The sequence below is a fragment of the Lepisma saccharinum genome, chromosome 2 (assembly GCF_977018435.1).
Source record: "Lepisma saccharinum chromosome 2, izLepSacc3.1, whole genome shotgun sequence".
In the NCBI taxonomy this organism is placed as follows: Eukaryota; Metazoa; Arthropoda; class Insecta; order Zygentoma; family Lepismatidae; genus Lepisma; species Lepisma saccharinum.
In genome coordinates, this window is record NC_139230.1 from 167,144,527 (window position 1) to 167,162,442 (window position 17,916).

Here is a 17,916-nt window from a genome sequence, read left to right on the forward strand (position 1 = left end):
TACTTGGAAAGATAAATTGATCTGGAGAATCTATTATCACATTGCAGGTTGTTTTCTGCTATATAAACTGTTCAGGCAGAGAGAAATATTTCACTCTGATTTTTCCAGGACGAAGATAGTAATTCTATAATATTTAGTTTCTTGAAATTTAGATGAATATGAATCCTAACCTACTTCAGCAGTGGCGGAAAAAAGGGGGGCTATTACCCACAACTTTTGTCCCTGCAGTAGAGGTGTGCGGGATCTCGAAAAGTCGGGATCGGAAAAAAAAAATGACTTCCCGATTTTTCGGGATCCCAAGCAGTCGGAGAAATGCGAATGGTCATTTTAAAAAGTCGTCAATTCTCGATGTTTTCTGGATTGTAAATGTCTGGAACTTATCGGAAATTGTTAGTATTTGTACCAGAAGTGCAAAAACAAGCACTTAAGATGGAAATTACGTGTAGAATTCGAGATTTCAAGAGCGTTGGGAAATTTCGAACATATCCCGTTCCGAGAATTTCCCGACTTTGTCGTGAAATTGAGAATTTTCCCCGTCCCGAATGTCGGGATTTAAAGAATTTCCCGCCCCGACCCAAAAAATTCTGCCCCGCAGTATGGTAAACCTTATCTCCAAAGGGAAATAAACTGTCCTTGCCGCCACTGTACTCATAAAAATGAGTATTTTATCTTTAACGACTTTAACTATAATTTACTGGGAAAAGGTTGACTTTCTTTTGTTTAAAACGTGTTTAAAACATGTTTAAAACATGTTTTTTTAAACTCCTGTTTAAAACTATGTTTAAAACACAAAAAAAACATGTTTTAAACAAAAAAAACAGTTTGTTTTGTTCTTTTTAAAAAAAACACAAATTTTGCCAACCCTGACAGTGGGATCCATGAGTATTACCGTGCAAATTGACCATGACTATATTCTTTAATTTTTCTCTCGCATCCGATTGTGTTTTTAAGTAATGGATTTTTATGTATGCTTGTGCAGAAGTTGTCAACAGCTTGTTTTGGGTTTTCTTTTAATTCTTGTAGCTCTATGGGTCAAATAAAGTGCACGAACATGGTGATGGACAATTTGCACGGTAATATTCATGGATCCCACTGTACTGAACTTGCAGCATCTCTTGCGTATTTCTAGCTGTTTCATGGCGTCACTTGACTAATTTCGCACAAATATGAGAATATTTTGACTTATTTTTAACTTCTCTAAAATATTTAAAAAGCAATGACTTTGGCTCTGTCCGAAAGGTACAAAGTGCAGACTTGAAGTACAGTCTTTACGGAAGTGACGTCACCAAGTGCAGTTCGAAAGCGCCAAGCAAACGAGCCTACAAGACCAGAGCACGCAGTACACGAGCGGTGCACACTTGCGATCTGTACTTCTGTGCTTGCTTTTCGCTTGTTTGAAAAAATGGACGTCGGAAGTCAGCCAGCTGGTCCTTCCATTGTGTGGAAATGTAAGTATAACAAGTTTTGAAAATACTATGTATTTTTTTTAATGGTTTTATTCATATGTGCATGGTTTCTTTCTTCTATAGTGAAAAGTGAGAAAGCAATTTTTCTTTTTTCCGCAATCGTAAACCATGTTGCAGATTGTGTGAAAATTAACTTAGAAGAGCAAAGTTCTTTCATATTTCTATAATTCATAACGTGCTGTGTTATATAAACTTCACGGCGAGTCGTGTGTGTTGCTCACGGAAAACAATAGGTGGGGGTGTCCCATCTCTTGCAAGTTTGTGTCTTTTTTTTTCACATCATCGCATGCAAAAAATTTAATCGCTAATATTTTTAAGAAATGATTAAATATTTTCATTTATACCTCTTTACCAAAGACTGGAATATAAATATAGGGAACCACGATGCATTATTTCGCGTAGTTGAAAATATCCGGGAACAAGCTCATTTATGTCACGTGGTGATAACTTGAGCCATTTGAGCATAAACAATGATATTGGTGCTCTGTATGTAATGAAAGTTCATTCAGTCGAGGTTTGATAATTTTAGTTTTGAAGCAACTCTTGTTGCATTCTTCGCTTGTGTTCGAGGATTTACGGTAATTCGGTCCAGCAAGTATTCGGAAACAAGCTTCTTTGTTCTTTACCTTACCACGTGGTGAAAATAAGTTTGACAATTCACCTCTAACCAGTAAGCATCAGGATATTTTATTATTTTTTTCGTCAATTTCATGCATGGAAGCAATATGATTGCTGAAATTTTGAGTTTACCTAACTTGAATAAGCAAATGGAACGACTTGAGATGACCGGACCCCTCTCCCGATTTTTTTCATATTTGGCGTACTCACTAATTGAGGCCTCCAAATCACGAATCTGAAGTTAAAATTTATCGGAAACATCTAGAAATTGCAAAATAAGCGAAAACAAGGCGTTAGTTTTCGGAATGGAAACTCTCGATTTTCGCGATTTTTAATTTTGTTTCACAACCGGATATATATATATATTCCTGATACTACCACGACACCAAATATTGGTAAAAATTTACTATTCTTCGGACACCTCTAATTTTTTCGTTTCGTCAATTTTTGACATTCGTACTTACGTATCTGCTTCGCGGAACATTCCTGAAGTTGTATCAACGTTGTTTTGATGAAATTTCAACTATGTTTCCTAACCTAACAGAACTAACCTAACCACGTGCCAATGGTTCGTAATTATTTCCAATTTCTAGATCCTGATATTAACACGACACCAAATTTTAACTATGTTTCCTAACCTAACAGAACTAACCTATCCACGTGCCAATGGTTCGTGGGGCTAGCTATTCTCCGTCGGAGAATTAATTTTCAACGAACAACATGAATTTCAGCTATGAAACATTCCCACATCACATAAAACACCTTCCCGATGTTCGACAATGCTACAGGAACTTATTACGGTAAGTAGTTTCTTCTGTAAAAATAAATAAATGTGTCCAAAGGATAGTAAACAAGTACCCTAGTGTCAATGGTTCGCAATTTCTAGACGTGGCCGACAAATTTTAAGTTCAGATTCGTGATTAGGAGGCTTCAATTAGTGAGTATGTCAAATATGAAGAAAATCTGAGAGTGGTCCGGTCATCTCAAGTCATACCTTTCATGCTACGAATGCAATTTTTGCATTGTTCGATTTCGATGTACGTCTGTTAACACATACTGCAGAGTTTTAGCAATTACGTAAGGTTTTGTTCGATATATGCTTTTGTGGTTAGGTTCTCTTAGCATTACAATCAAGTCCCTAAATGCATTCTACAAAGGTTCCGATGTACTTCTATATTCATTCCTATGCTTCTGCGATATTTATTGTCACTTGTCGACAGTGATTATCTTGTCCATGAGAAGTGCATAAGGTGATTTTCAAAATTCTACGATAATTAATCTTTGTGCTAGGACAAATCATAAAACAATCTGAACCGTTCCCGGCTGTTTAATTCTATGAAACTTCAAGTGTAAAGCATGCCAGGGTAACGACTAATTATCGTAGAATTTTGGCAATCATTGTCGTACAAAATTTGAAGCTTCCTTAAAGTAATGAGCACTGTTTGAATTTTGGAAAAGTTATTTATGTTGAAAATTAAAACATCAAAAATTACCTTACACAAGCATGTGCACTTGCCATAGACAATGTGTTTTCCGTTGACAAGTGACTGTAAGTATCGTAGACTAGTGGGAATTAATGTAGAAGTATTTAGGAACTGCTAAGAGAACCAAACCTGGACTGCCTAACCTAACGAGGAAAGCATATTTTGAACAATATTTTAAGTAATTGCTAAAACTCTGCAGTATGTGTTAATAGAAGTAAATTGTAATCTAACCATGTTAAAATTGCCTTCATAGTACAATGAAATCGCAATAAAACAAAAGGAACTTGTGGCCCGGGAGTATCTCCAATTGCTTTCAAATTCTGCATATGCACTAATTTTGGCATCCTAATCACGAATCTGCAGCTAAAAATTGGTGGGCACGTCTAGAAAATACGAAATAAGTAGAAATAAGGGGGTCCGTGAAAGAAGTAAACACCGGCGATTTATGAAGGAAACAACAATTTTTTGCAATGATTAGCGTTCAAAAACTATGTTTATGAACACCCTGAATGTTAACAGATAGCGAACTTCACTTGTTCACATAATCAAAATCAAAATGGCGACCATTACTATCGCCAATCATAGTGGTAATGTATGCATGGTATTTCACATTTTCTAGACATGACTGCCAATTTTAACTGCAGATTCGTGATTTTGAGGTCAAAATTAGTGAGTATCCCAAATTTGAAAGCAATCTGAGATACTCCCGGTGTTCTGTAATTATACCATAACTTTATCCACAAATGTTAATAATCGCTATTAGAAATGTAACTGGTAAGTGGATGGATAAAATATGCTCACATTAGCTTTCAAATCCCGATTCCTATTCTGCCCTAAATCATTTTCGTGAGAATAGTGGTATCTAACTCTCTTGTTTTTCTGAAAGATTTGATATATTTGGTTAAACTTATCTAAAGTTAACCTCTCCTCCAACTAGCTGATAACATTATTCATTGAAGCATGAAAGCTGTAGTGTCTGTTTTAAGAATTTTTCCCAGAACCAAATGCAGAGAGATTTTCTAACCATGATTCTACCATGGTATTAATGCGGATTTCTAGCAGGGCACAGTATAGATTATTCCCCAACCTATTACTTTTTTTAATATATGCTTTCATAGTTAGGTTAGGATAAAATACAAACTATCATAGTTATTGATTAAATACAAGTGCGTGTGTGTGTAATTTATATTAAATTATTCCATAATTGTTTTCATACAGATGTAAATTACCTTTTAAATTCTTGTATTGGATAGATTTTTATTACAGTAGGTGCATTAACTTGCACTCATGCCAGGAAAGTAAACAATACAAATTTAATTTTTTTAGGGTCTAATGAAATGACACTGAAATTGATTGCTGTGAGAAGGAAGTACCAGCATCTCTTTACGGGGAAACGAGGTTCTGCTAAACTGGGTTGGATGTAAGTATTACTTCAGGAATATCAATTTCATGAATTTCCTTTGATGGGAAATTCATTTACATTGTGCATTTTAATAGGAAGGCAATTGGAAGAATGTATTTAACAAGGGGTGGTGCATTCTGAAAGTATTTACGAATGGAACGAAGAAAACTGGACTCTTGAATGGGTTATTTGACAGACTTATGGGACGCTCTAGATGACAGATGGGACGCTCTAGATGAAAGCGCAGGTGCAGAATTTTTTTTTTAGAGAGTTTCAGCATTGCATCCAGCGGAAGGCATGTCCTTCTGGCCGAAATAAACATTGCAAGAACAGTTAAGGCACACACACCTTGTGCATGTTGCTTCACATCGCTCTCTGTTAAGATTATAATAAATTTTCCGAACTAGTGCAGTTTGAAGCCATCATGCATGCCCGTTGTCTGCAAGCTGCAAACCAGCCTTCTGGCCAGTGCATTTGGTGGATCTCGTTCTTGCACGAAACTCAACGGTATGAGACTTTTGGTACAACATGACGAACCTCACAAAGCACTTATGGGCCGGCAAGTTACCGTACCTCATCTAACGCGTTAAAGTTGTGCGACTTCGGAACTGGCCCAAGTGTTCCCAGATGTCCTGTAAAATCCGGGAACATCAGTTTTTTTAAGGTATCCTGTTGTTCTGGCAAAATAATTTTTGGGGCAGTTATTTATCTTGTATTTAAACTACTGATTGGAATCCATTCTGCAGGGAAGTTATTCAATCAAAGATTCAAACTTGTAATATTTTTTCACCATGTACTATTGTAATTCTTGTGAGCAGGGTCCGAACTTGCAGGGGAGGGGGAATACCCTGACCAATGATCTTGTCCTGAAATCTCCCCCACCAAACCTTTCCAGGGTGGGGGGATTTTTGTTCTCACAATGAACATAAACAATTAGTTTGGGAGTGGTTTGTATACTTTGCTGGAATAATATCAGAAACATACATAAAAAATAGACAACTAAAAGCCTAGTCTCCAAGGTAACTGAACTGAACCCAGCAATCCTCAGAACACAGATATTAGTCAGACTTGTTATTGTTATTTTTTCTCAATTTCTCATCGACTTGTCAGCTACTGCAAAGTATACAAATGTTTATAATACATCTAATAGCATTTATATGTGGATTTTATATAAGAAGCTTTTATCTTCTTAATGGCTCTTAACTTTTGCCCCTAGTCACGCAAATCACTGCTGTTCATATCATTGGTAGTACATTAAAATCTTCAATTAGCAATAGAATTTTAAATGAAGGACGGTCGATATAATATACTGTGTATTTTATAATATAATATATTTTGTGATATATAATGTATCCCTTAACAGAAAGAGCTTCTATTCACTAATCTTACATATATTACATTAAATATACACTGGTTAAAAAAAATTAGGGGAGCAAGCAAGAAATCCCAAAACCAAAGTACGGTAAGTCAAAAGTAGCAATGTATTTTGATTAGGTGAGTGTGTTCTCAACCAGTACAATACATGTCTATTGAGTCATTAGCACAACAGAGTTCTAGGGGTGATTTCTTCAAGGTACTGCACAAAATCACGAGAACAGCACGGTAATAAGACAACAGGAATGGACAGATACGCAACAGATCCATACCTCTAATAAGGCGTGTGGTCACCATGAACTGCTATGACAGCTGCACATCTGTCAATAAGGTTATCAACGACAGCCTGCGGGATATTCACCCATTCCTCCAGAAGGGCCATTTCCAACTTTTGCAGAGTTGTAGGCGGCGCTGGCCGAGCAGCAATGCGTCTTCCGAGTGTGTCCCACACATGTTCAATGGGATTCAAGTCTGGGGAGGATGCTGGCCATACAATTCATTCGATACCCTCATCCCGTAGCATGGCGTCAACCAGACGTGCTCGGTGAGGTCGGGCATTATTGTCCACAAAAATGAAACTATCACCATTAAGCCACCACCACCATACTGAGACACTTCGCGCAAATGTGCGGGATAATTGCGAGTCCCACGTTCCCTCCATATGAGAATGCGTCGATTATCTGACTGGAGACTGAAACGCGACTCATCCGAGAAGAGAACTGAACTCCAATCTCCATGTCCCCACTCACGATGTTCCACAGCCCACTGTCTGCGGGCCCTACGGTGTTCGCCATTCAGAGGGGCACATACCATTGGTCTTCTTGCATAAAGACCCCTTTCCCGCAGGCGATTTCGTACAGTTTGGCCCGAGACACTTCGCCCTGTTGCCAAAACAAGGCTGCGTTGCAAGTCAGTTGCAGTTTGCTGCCTATTCCTGCGAGCCGACAATGCTAAGTACCGGTCTTCCCTAACTGTTGTTGACCGTGGGCGACCTTGCCCAGGCCTCCTTCGTGACACACCAAGGGCTGCAGCCACCTCACGTGTTTGCCCTGCTTCCATCCTCCCGATGGCTCTCCATGCACTAGATTCCCCTAAATCGTGTTGTTCTGCCATCGTTCCTATTCAACACTACTCAACTGAATCCGACCTGCACTTACGGTCTGCCAGCACCAAACAACCGGTGTTCCCAAGTGACCTCGTGATTGCTTCTCATATCACAAATTCTGCCACGTGCCTTATGGTGTCGCTAGAGAGCTCTTCATGCTGATGATTCATCACAGATGAATTGTACTGGTTGAGGACACACTCACTTCATCAACATACATTGCTACTTTTGACTTTCCAACTTTGGTTTTGGGATTTCTTGCTTGCTCCCCTAATTGTTTTGACCAGTGTGTGTATATTATATATATATATATATATATATATATATATATATATATAAATGAAAGAAGGAGAAAGGAAACACTCCTCAGACAGTGAAAAAATTTGAATTTTCGCAACTTTATCCATGCACCTGGTGTTTCCTTTCTCCTTCTTTGATTTTTATTTAGCCCTTATGACCCTCCTTGCTTATATATGTATGTGTTTGTGTGTGTCATCTGCTCCTTCCCCAACCTATCTGCAGTGATTTCGTACCCTGCTTGTGAGTGCTTGTAAATTAACTTAATTCACTTATGCTTTGCCCAGAAATGTTTCTCAATTTCATTCTGAATTATCCAAGTCGAAGTAAATTTTTGCACCAAAATTACTAAAAAGTTGGCTTTGTAAAAATTAAGGGGTGCGTGGATAAATTACTCTGATTAAAGGCAGAGGAGTGCACTCATTCATTCTAATATGCTATCCAATGAACATTTTTCCCTTTTTATAATATTGTGCAGTCCTCGATGGTATTTGAAAAAAAATCAGAAAGCAGTGCTATTTCAAATTGGGTAGTAATTCTTTATGCTATTCATGAAGTGTTAGTGGGCATTGATTCAGAAAGAAAATTAAAAGAGTAAGTGTTTACATCAGAATGTGTGTTTCAGTACACTATGCATTTTATTTTCTGAGAATCATGTAGAATCTCTTCTTTAAGATTAAAAATTATCTTCCTGTTGATTGTTCTTTTACACCAGCTCTCCATTGCAGAGTGGTTATCACATTATGCTATGATGCCAGGGGACCCGGGTTTGTATCCTGACATGAGAATGGATATTTCTGAGTGTCCGTTCATAAATGTCATCACTCATCTTCATTTTCACAAAAGTGGCACAAAAAGCGAAGTAAAATAAAGTTAACCGATAACAATTTAACAATGCTGGAAGTGCCATAGTCATAGAAAAGCTTATATTGGATACACAGACGACAAGATATAAGACAGAAATTCTTTTTTCTTCCAGGAAAGTAGCTGAAGAATTAGGTCTTCATGCTGATAGCACTGGACACCTAAGGAAGAAGTGGCAGAACCTTCTGCAGAAGTACAAGGTACTTTATCTTCATATTATTAAATTTCACGAAATATCTTTAAACAGTCAGTACAACCCCTCCCCCTCCTTTTTTTTCACACTATTCATTACGCAATTATACAAGTGTTTACTATTTGTTTGTGTCATGTACGACTCTTTGGAGATTTATAATTATTTTTTATTCAGGTTGACCTACAAAGTTTTTTGCTTGTTACATTTACATTCAATTCTATGTGTAATAATCCACACATTTTTTTTTGAACTTGTGGATTTGTAAGGGGGAAGTGTTTTGTGAAAATTCATGACTTTGCCCTTCGAAAAATGGAATTTAAAATATTGAAACTGCGTAAAGCCAGCCACACACAGGATGCGATGAGTCATTTTTGTTGCAAACCTACTTTGGGTATGTTTGTAATTTGTAATTATTCTTCAGAAATAAGTAAATACATGCAGGGGATGGACAAAAATATGGAAACACCTGCGAAGAAAAGCTGGAATGCTGTAGCTAATAAGGTGCAGGACTGCCTTTATCTTCCAAAACAGCCTGCAGTCTCCGAGGTATGGACAAAAACAAGTCCTGGATGGTGGATAATGGGATCTTGCACCATTCTTCATGCAAAACATGGTCAGAATCCTCCTCAGTGTCCTCCTGTCACTCTAATGTACATTTTCTTCGGTGCAAGTGTTTATCTGATGTCTTTCCGGACACATTATTATGTTGTCATGATCTTGGATAGAGTCCCTCTCGATATGCCAAATAACATGGCTACTTTGGTAGCAACAATTTGCCCTCTTTGAATCACTGTCAGCTCGGACATGATTCAGTATCAACTGCAGTCCACGCTATCTACAGCGCAACTGTAGACTCCTACCAGTGCGACAGGGCCCTATCTCACGGCACAAAACAAACAAATGTCGCACCTTGTCAGATTTCCAAGTAGAACAATTGTGCTTCTATATCATCCATTCTGATATGGTGTTTCAATATTTTTGTCCATCCCCTGTATATTGTAAGACTTCAATGTACTGGTGATGTTACTTTCTCATGCATGAGGTTTGCTACACTGCCCCTGCCTTGTCACAACATGCAGATTTCGACTTAGATATTTTCGATGGTGGGTGTTTTTTTTCGCTCAAGGCTGTATTACAGTATAGTGAATTCCTCTTGGAAATTGTTTGATAACTCATTGTAAAGAATAATTAAAATGATGTTGGCAGTTATATTTCACATTAAAATTTCTAAATATCAACTGCGTAGGTAGGTACTGAAATTTATGGAGTCTAACTGGACAAAATATAGACTCAAAGTTTCATCATTGCAGCTACTATTTGTTTAAATTGCATGACATATATTTTGCCAGGACTGTATTACAAGGTTTTGTTTTTCATTTGTGTTTTACAGGAAATTAAATGTCCTCCTAGTGGCAGGAGTACAGAGGATGGGGACTTGGGGCCACAAAGTTGGCCCTTTTATGAAGAGATAGATGCCTTCATGGGAGATAGCCATATAATATCTCCTGTGCTGCTCATAGATTCATCTTCTCCTCCTCCTCCTTCTTCCTTCAACATTTCCTTTCCTCCTCTCCCACCCCCTGCACCCCTGAATATCCCCGTGCACATTCACCCATGTCATGTCCTCAGCAACGCACCCCAACCACATCCTTTCATGAGCAAGACACTCCAGCATCATCTTTCTTACCCTCTTCTTCGCATGGAACTGTGCCTACTCCTAAAAGGAAAAAGAGAAAACTTAAAGAAAATGCTGCAACCATGTTGTTAGAATATTTGAAGGAGAAGGATGAAGAGGATAGGGAGCAGCAGCAGAAACTGCTGTGTATAATGGAGGACATACTTGGAGAATTGAAGAAGTAAAAGCATGTTATCTGATACATGAGTTTTTGTTTCACCAACCCTATTTATCTCCCTGGGCAAACCAATATTCTGAGATGTTCGGAAATATTCTGTAAAATGATTAATATTAACTCTGATATTGCTTGTTCATGCAGGCATAAGCAAAGATAATACCAGGCTGTTGCTGTACAGTACATACAATACCGCTACATTGCTATTTTTATTTACTTTTGATGGTGCTTTTATGAAAGTTGTTCACCTATTCAGTGGTGTTTTAGTATCAAATTTTATTTTGAACATTGCATTGTATATTTCTCTGGTATTATCTCTGTTTATGACTGTGTATTACAGGAAAATTGGGCATCATGTTGAGATATTATTAAGTCTTATACTTAAATCTCTTACATATATAAAATTGTCATTGGTGAAAAACAATTAACAGCCCTTGTTGGTTGCCAGTGACGAAGAAATCTAAAATAACGGTTAGTTTTCTAGGGTTAAAAGATAATTGCAATGCAAATGGTCCTGATATAGCCTATCGTCAAGAAAAATGTTGATATAAAAACATAAATAAAACTGTTAATTTGAAAAATATGTCAAATTTGAGTACCTTTAATACAGTAGACTCACGATTAACCGAGGCAAGTCAAGTCACAATCCACGCTGCACGTGTTGATTACATTGCCGGTATATCCGATTGTTACGGTGGTGTTTAAGTCTGTATAGGCCTATCCTAAGCAGAAAAAGTAACCTCATTTATGTTGTACTAGTAATAAATAATTACTATACAGTTGTAAGTGTTGTTTCATCATTTAAGACTCATTAGCACATTATCTCCGTATTATCAGAGTTTTTCCGTATCCGAGGTAAGCTCGGATAATCGCGAGTCTACTGTACTCTATCAATTTTGAATTAATTTGCCACTTATATACGCACACATTATTCTCAAACATTCTAGTAAAAATAGCTTGCTGCGGAAATACTACTATCAAAATGATAGAATGATGGATATCATAATATATCGGAATAGAATGATGGGTATCATGATAATATATCGAAATCTATTTTCTAGTAAGTACGACTGCTAGGGGCTTTTTTTAATATCCATTTTTTTAAATGAAAAATTAGTGAAGTATCGAACAGGAGTAGAATAGCGAGCTTCTTTATCGATAAATGTAGTTGTAGCAAAGCTACTTTTAAAATGCAGCATCCTGATCACTGCATTAAGGTGTCCCAACCAGGCAACAAGATAGTGCAAAAGCAGATTTGAAGTACAGAATTGTCGGAAGTGACATCACCTAGTGCAGTTTGAAAGTGTCTATTTAACAAGCAATCAAGAATGCATCATTCCAGACTTGTTTGAAATCTTGGGAGTCCAAAGTCAGCCAGCTGTATTTTTTCTAATGTGTAGAAATGTAAATATAAGGAATATTTAAAATGCTATGTGATTTCTATGGAAGAAAAAAAAACACGTCTCCTTAGTTTTATCTATTGCTCGTACTTGGCAGGATCGAGTTGATATCATAAAATGGTCCTGGATGCTTAACGTTATACCTGAATCATACAAGGCAAAACCACCTGGTGCATATTCCAGTTGGACTTGCACTAGTTGTGTGGTACTGACCCAGCTGCTAGTTTTAGCCTCTCATACTGGTTACCATACTTGTCGGTTTACTTTTGTTCTCAAAATACATTGCGCACACCAGAGATGATAAATAGATGGACAGGCGATTTGATTGTAGAAGAATAAAATATACGAAACAGTAATTTTGCCTGTAGTATTATATGGGTGTGAAACTTGGTCCCTTACATTGAAGGAGGAACATAAATTGAGATTATTTGAAAATAATATCCTTAGAAAAATATTTGGACCTAAAAGGGATGAGACAGGTGAGTGGAGAAGGTTACATAATTTGTATTCATGTCCAGATATTATTAGAATAATTAAACCAAGTAGACTTAGGTGGGCAGACCATGTGGCACAAATGGGAGAGGAAAGAGGAGTTTACAGGATTCTTGTTGGGAAACCTGATGGTAAGTTACCTGTAGGAAGGCCAAGACGAAAATAGAGGGACAACGTTGAGATGACCTAAAGGTAATCGGTAGGGATGGAAGAAAAGAGTATATAGATGTTGCTCAGGATAGGGACAGATGGAAGGCCTATGTTGCTGCAGCCATGAACCTTCGGGTTTAAGAAAGCTGGAGAGTTAGTTTGTTATTAAGAGTTAAAATAATTAATAGAAAAGTATGGACTAGAGATTGACTTAAAAGAAAATATCGTAATCAATACATCTCAAACAAGCTTTTTAATGAACTTGGGTAGGTATGCATATTCATACATGAGATTTTCAGGATTCATCATCCTCTGCAGTTTCCTGCCTCTGGCTGGGTTTGTTGAGAAGTGAATAAATATTTTGTTCACCTAAATATGTCAAACATTTAATGCACTTGTAATAATAAGGATTTTCATTACCGGCTAACCACTTTTTGTCATGTACGAATCCCATCATTTTGCATAAGTACCTAAGTATTAATGAGCTGAACGCGAATGCACCTTGTGTCAGTTTTCTTTTATTGGGAAGCGAACAACCAACACTGAAACCACAGACATAACTTTTTTTCCCAAACACTGTTTATTTTCACATGGCCAAACTGTCAGATTGGCTCTTTCATGGAATCTAGCCAGTTGCAATTAGAACATGGCCTAGTCATCAAAGACAAAGAGCCAGCCAGGTAGCCAGTCTATTGGAACCCTAAGGGTAAATCATGCTTGTGCATAGCCAGGGTGTCTGCCAAAATAACAATGACAGACGAAGAGGCAGATGGAAAGCACAATTTGTACTGATCCTTGAGTAATAAAGTTGTATGACTCATACCTGTTTTTCATCTTGTTCTTCTGTATACTCCAATGTCACAGTTTGAATATTTGGGCAATTATTATGAGATCCGTTTTCGAAACCTATATTTAATCGTTCCTCCCTTAGGTGTAGTTGGATATTAAGAAAATGTATTTATTCAATGAAAAATCCCTACCACAAGGCCAATTAAGATGAAAACTGAAGCCGTACTTTAATCTCGGTACAGTTGCTTATTAATGCATGTAAAAATTAATGCTTCATTCTGAGAGAGAGTGGCAACAATACTATAATATTTTTAAAAAAACTTCACATCCAAGAAGTGCTTAACTAACTAAATGAGCAAATGATAAGACTTTAATTTCCAAATATTCAATTTTATCAAATTCCAGTACAGGTATATAACGTAAATTCACTGTACTGCAAAAAGCAAAAATTCTTTACCAAAAGCATAATTTATTAACTCTCTTCACCAATGTTGATTTATTGACTGGTAGACACCCTGATAACTGTTTATATTGGCGTATCAGTGGACTCTGGAATCACATCACCCTAACAAAACTGTGGTAGACAGTTTTGAAATTTTTGATTTTTTTTCTTCAAGTATTGTCTTTATAATGTCAATTCAACATTTTTTTAACTTCTGAGTTCATAGTTCTTTGAACCCAAGCATGCATACAAAGCAATTATTCACTGGACATGAAATCATTTACAACATTACAATTTTTTTTTCTCAAAGTCTCAAAAAAAGTTTATTTCATGTGTGTAAACCCGGAGTTCTTGATATCTTCTACAAAGCAAATAGTATGGGTATTTCAAATCTGATTTAGATATTATACAAGACTAGTAGAAAAAACAAAGGGTTCACAACTTAATATTTCTCCTTTCAATATTCACAGTATAGCATGGGCGGATATTCCGTGGAATGAGTCATTCCCTTTCAAAGCAGAACACATGCTATTCATTAACTGTATTTATGTGGTCAATTTATTTTCAGTTTCATGTTATCCTCATGAAGTCTAGACTAGAGGTTAATATTCAATACAGTTGTTCTAAAACTTTGGGGAAAAAGAACAGTCATTCTTCGTAGATCTTTGGCAAAGGGAATGCATGAGCACTACTCATTCCAGCCTGATAGCTTCTTTCAAGTTAAAGCTGCCTAAAGAATATTTATAATGTAATATTTTTTTCTTTGTTTACAGTGAACTTTGTGTTATGAGTTATCACAGTCAATTTTATTTGCATTATTCTGAAATTTGTATCGTAATGTGTTTAAAAAACACCCTTAACAGTTGACCAAATCACTGTGGTTCAATTGACACGAAGGGAATGAATCCTCGGAACTCATTTGGTGTGTTTAAGCAGCTATCAAATGCCGGGGAGTGTGTAGGTGCATGCTGGAAACACACTTCATCCAAATCCCAAGATCAAGAAGTTTTGACGATATTTTTTTTTTTTTACCAATGTCTGATTTACTGGATGAAAAATATTTTCATTGAGATTCAGACCAATGTGAAAAAATAGGTAAGCTGCACAAGAGTAGTTATACCCTACATCTTTGATTTGCATCCTATTTTTTTTTTTTATCAGTTTTGATTTCATGTCCATTTACCTACAGTTCAAAGTATGATTGGAGCCACTATGTGCCTCCAACAGGTAAAGACATGGGACCCCTAGATTGTAAGCAGACTACATCATTACACCATCAAAATAGTGTGTGTGTGCGCAGCAGTTCACGTTTTGGTGACATAGAGCTTACTTAAGCATCCCAGGACCATCACCAAACACAATCTCATATGCACTCCGAAATTATGCTCAGACACCGGAGGTAATGAATCCAATTGAGAAGCTAAAGTTTTTTTTTAATAATTTGTTGATAAAAAAAACGTGAAAAGTTATTATAGTGATGGAAGAATTCATAAGGGAGCTTTCTTTAATTTCTTACGGCATGTGCTTTCGTAGCTGTAGAAATCACGGACCGCCACTGCAGTACAGAGAAAGCTAATACAGTAGGATGCTAAAATATTGCTTGCCAAATTTTCCATGACTAATTTCAGTAATTTTTCTCTTTCATCCTACATTTTAAGGAACAAATTTCTACATCTTGAAGCTCTCATTGCATACAATAAAGGGAAAAACATGGTTATGGCAATTTGCTTGAGAATATTTATGCATCCCACTTTAGAATCTCAAGTACAGTTTTGGTACTGTAAGTAATGTTAAACACAGATAAGACTAAATAGATGGAACCTCAAACAACTAATCTGAACTATGTAGTCAATTTTCTTTTGGTTATTTTATATGGCTTTTCTACTTCTGGGTTAATCATGATGATGAGGATAAACAGTAAATTGACAAAATAGGTGATTGGATGAACACAATGATGCATCCATGCCTTACCCAGAGTTTGAACCTAGGACATCTAGCACCACATGGAGGCTTGCTTTCTTAATTTTGAAGAAAATCATTGTACAATCAAGAAATTATTATTATGTTGCATGCATGTACAACCCCTACTACTACCATATAATCACATTATTCATATGGTTATGTTGGAAGAAATTAAATAAAATCTGGCATGTGAATTATTTATATTTGAGATCACAAATAGAGAAACTGTAAATGGTGATAACGTACACCTACATAAAATGAATATGCCCACAATACTTATATACACTAAGTGAGGAACTGTAAATGGTGATAACGTACACTTACATAAAATGAATATGCACACAATACTTATATACACTAAGTGAGGAACTGTAAATGGTGATAACGTACACTTACATATAATGAATATGCACACAATACTTATATACACTAAGTGAGGAACTGTAAATGGTGATAACGTACACTTACATAAAATGAATATGCACACAATACTTATATACACTAAGTGAGGAACTGTAAATGGTGATAACGTACACTTACATGAAATGAATATGCGCACAATGTTTATACAGGGGGTCTACCAAAATAATAAATCCAAAATTCTTGACTATTTCATGACTTCCTCCCCCTTGTTCTTAACATTTATTTAATCACCCCCTACTGAGGCATAGTTGAAAATTAAGAAAATATATATTTTTATTCGATGAAAAACCGGTAAGGTTGTTTAAGTTGAAAACTGAAGCTGTACTTTAACAAGAGATTTAGACATGCTTTAATTATTAATACATGTAAAACTTAATGCATGAAACTTCATCCTGGATGTGAAATGGCCATGTTACTTGCAACATATTTTTTACAAAACTTCATGCATACAAGAATGCAATTCTTAAGAAACAAAGTGAAAAAATCTTTCAATTTTATGAAATCCCGGTACAGGTATAAAACAATGTAAATTCACTATACTGAAAAGAAAAAAAAATCTTGACCACGAGCATAATTTCACATTTCAGTTAAGGTGACAAACTGATATTTGTGTACTTATTATTTCACCATTTATAACCTAAAGCCTTTTCCCAGATATAAAATGTGTAGGATAAATAATTACAGCTTACTAATTGAAAATACCTTGGCAAATTACACAAACATACATACTAAATATTCATCTTTTAATATCATACAATACAAATTGTCCCAATTCTATCACAATGTGTTGAGAGAGCACCTCTATCTTTAGGTGCATAACATACATTTTGAGGGTGGTGGGGAACGAACCAACTATGAATCTGTAACTTATTTCAACACTTTGATGACATCCATGCTCCACTATGATTTACAATGGAAAGGGAACTGAGCAAGCAACTGACATTTCTGGATGTGCTAATAGGTAGATATAAACATCAACCATCAAATAGTCTGGAATATCTGCTCAAATAACATATAACTAATGTAAGAACAAGGGCATATGACAGATAAAATAGAGTTCAAGGTTAGGGCATCTCATTGCCACATAGAATAGCTGTTTCGATTCCTGGGCTGGGTGATGTAAGGTTGAAATTTTCCCAACCTTGACGCATACAGCAGCTCTGCGGTGCACCCAGTATCAACAAAATAGGTACCTGGGGGTAAAGGTAGCTGGAGGGTGATGCTGGTCACATCACATCCAACATGACTGAGACTGATAGAATGTGTGAAGTCCTACATCATAGCATGCTACAAAGTGCATGAGAAACTTTACCTTTTTATATTCCAGGGTTCTCCAAAAAGATATGCAGAATTAGTTAAAATTTCCAACTTATTACAACATTCAGCAGAAAGAAATCATTAAGAAACATACTACCCGACACAAAACCATATAACCTTACACAAAATAGCACAAACTGCATACACAGCGAACAATGTGAATGCCCCGTAGAGAAGAGGATAGATATACACAAAAAAAAAAACAGGAATAGGAGAAATAGATAGGGCAAATATAATCAAACATGAAAGGAATGTCTCGCATATAACACAACAAAACTACATAATGGT

At 36.4% G+C, this 17,916-nt stretch overlaps 1 protein-coding gene across 1 annotated transcript; it reads left to right on the plus strand.

Moving 5' to 3' along the window:
- The first annotated feature begins 1,376 nt into the window (after nucleotides 1–1,376).
- On the plus strand, nucleotides 1,377–10,571 carry LOC145983750 (uncharacterized). Its single transcript, XM_083116799.1, has 4 exons — nucleotides 1,377–1,448; nucleotides 4,895–4,988; nucleotides 8,726–8,810; nucleotides 10,194–10,571. Exons 1-4 carry the CDS (start codon nucleotides 1,403–1,405, stop codon nucleotides 10,569–10,571), a joined length of 603 nt encoding a protein of 200 aa, XP_082972925.1. The 5' UTR covers nucleotides 1,377–1,402.
- Nucleotides 10,572–17,916: the final 7,345 nt, after the last annotated feature.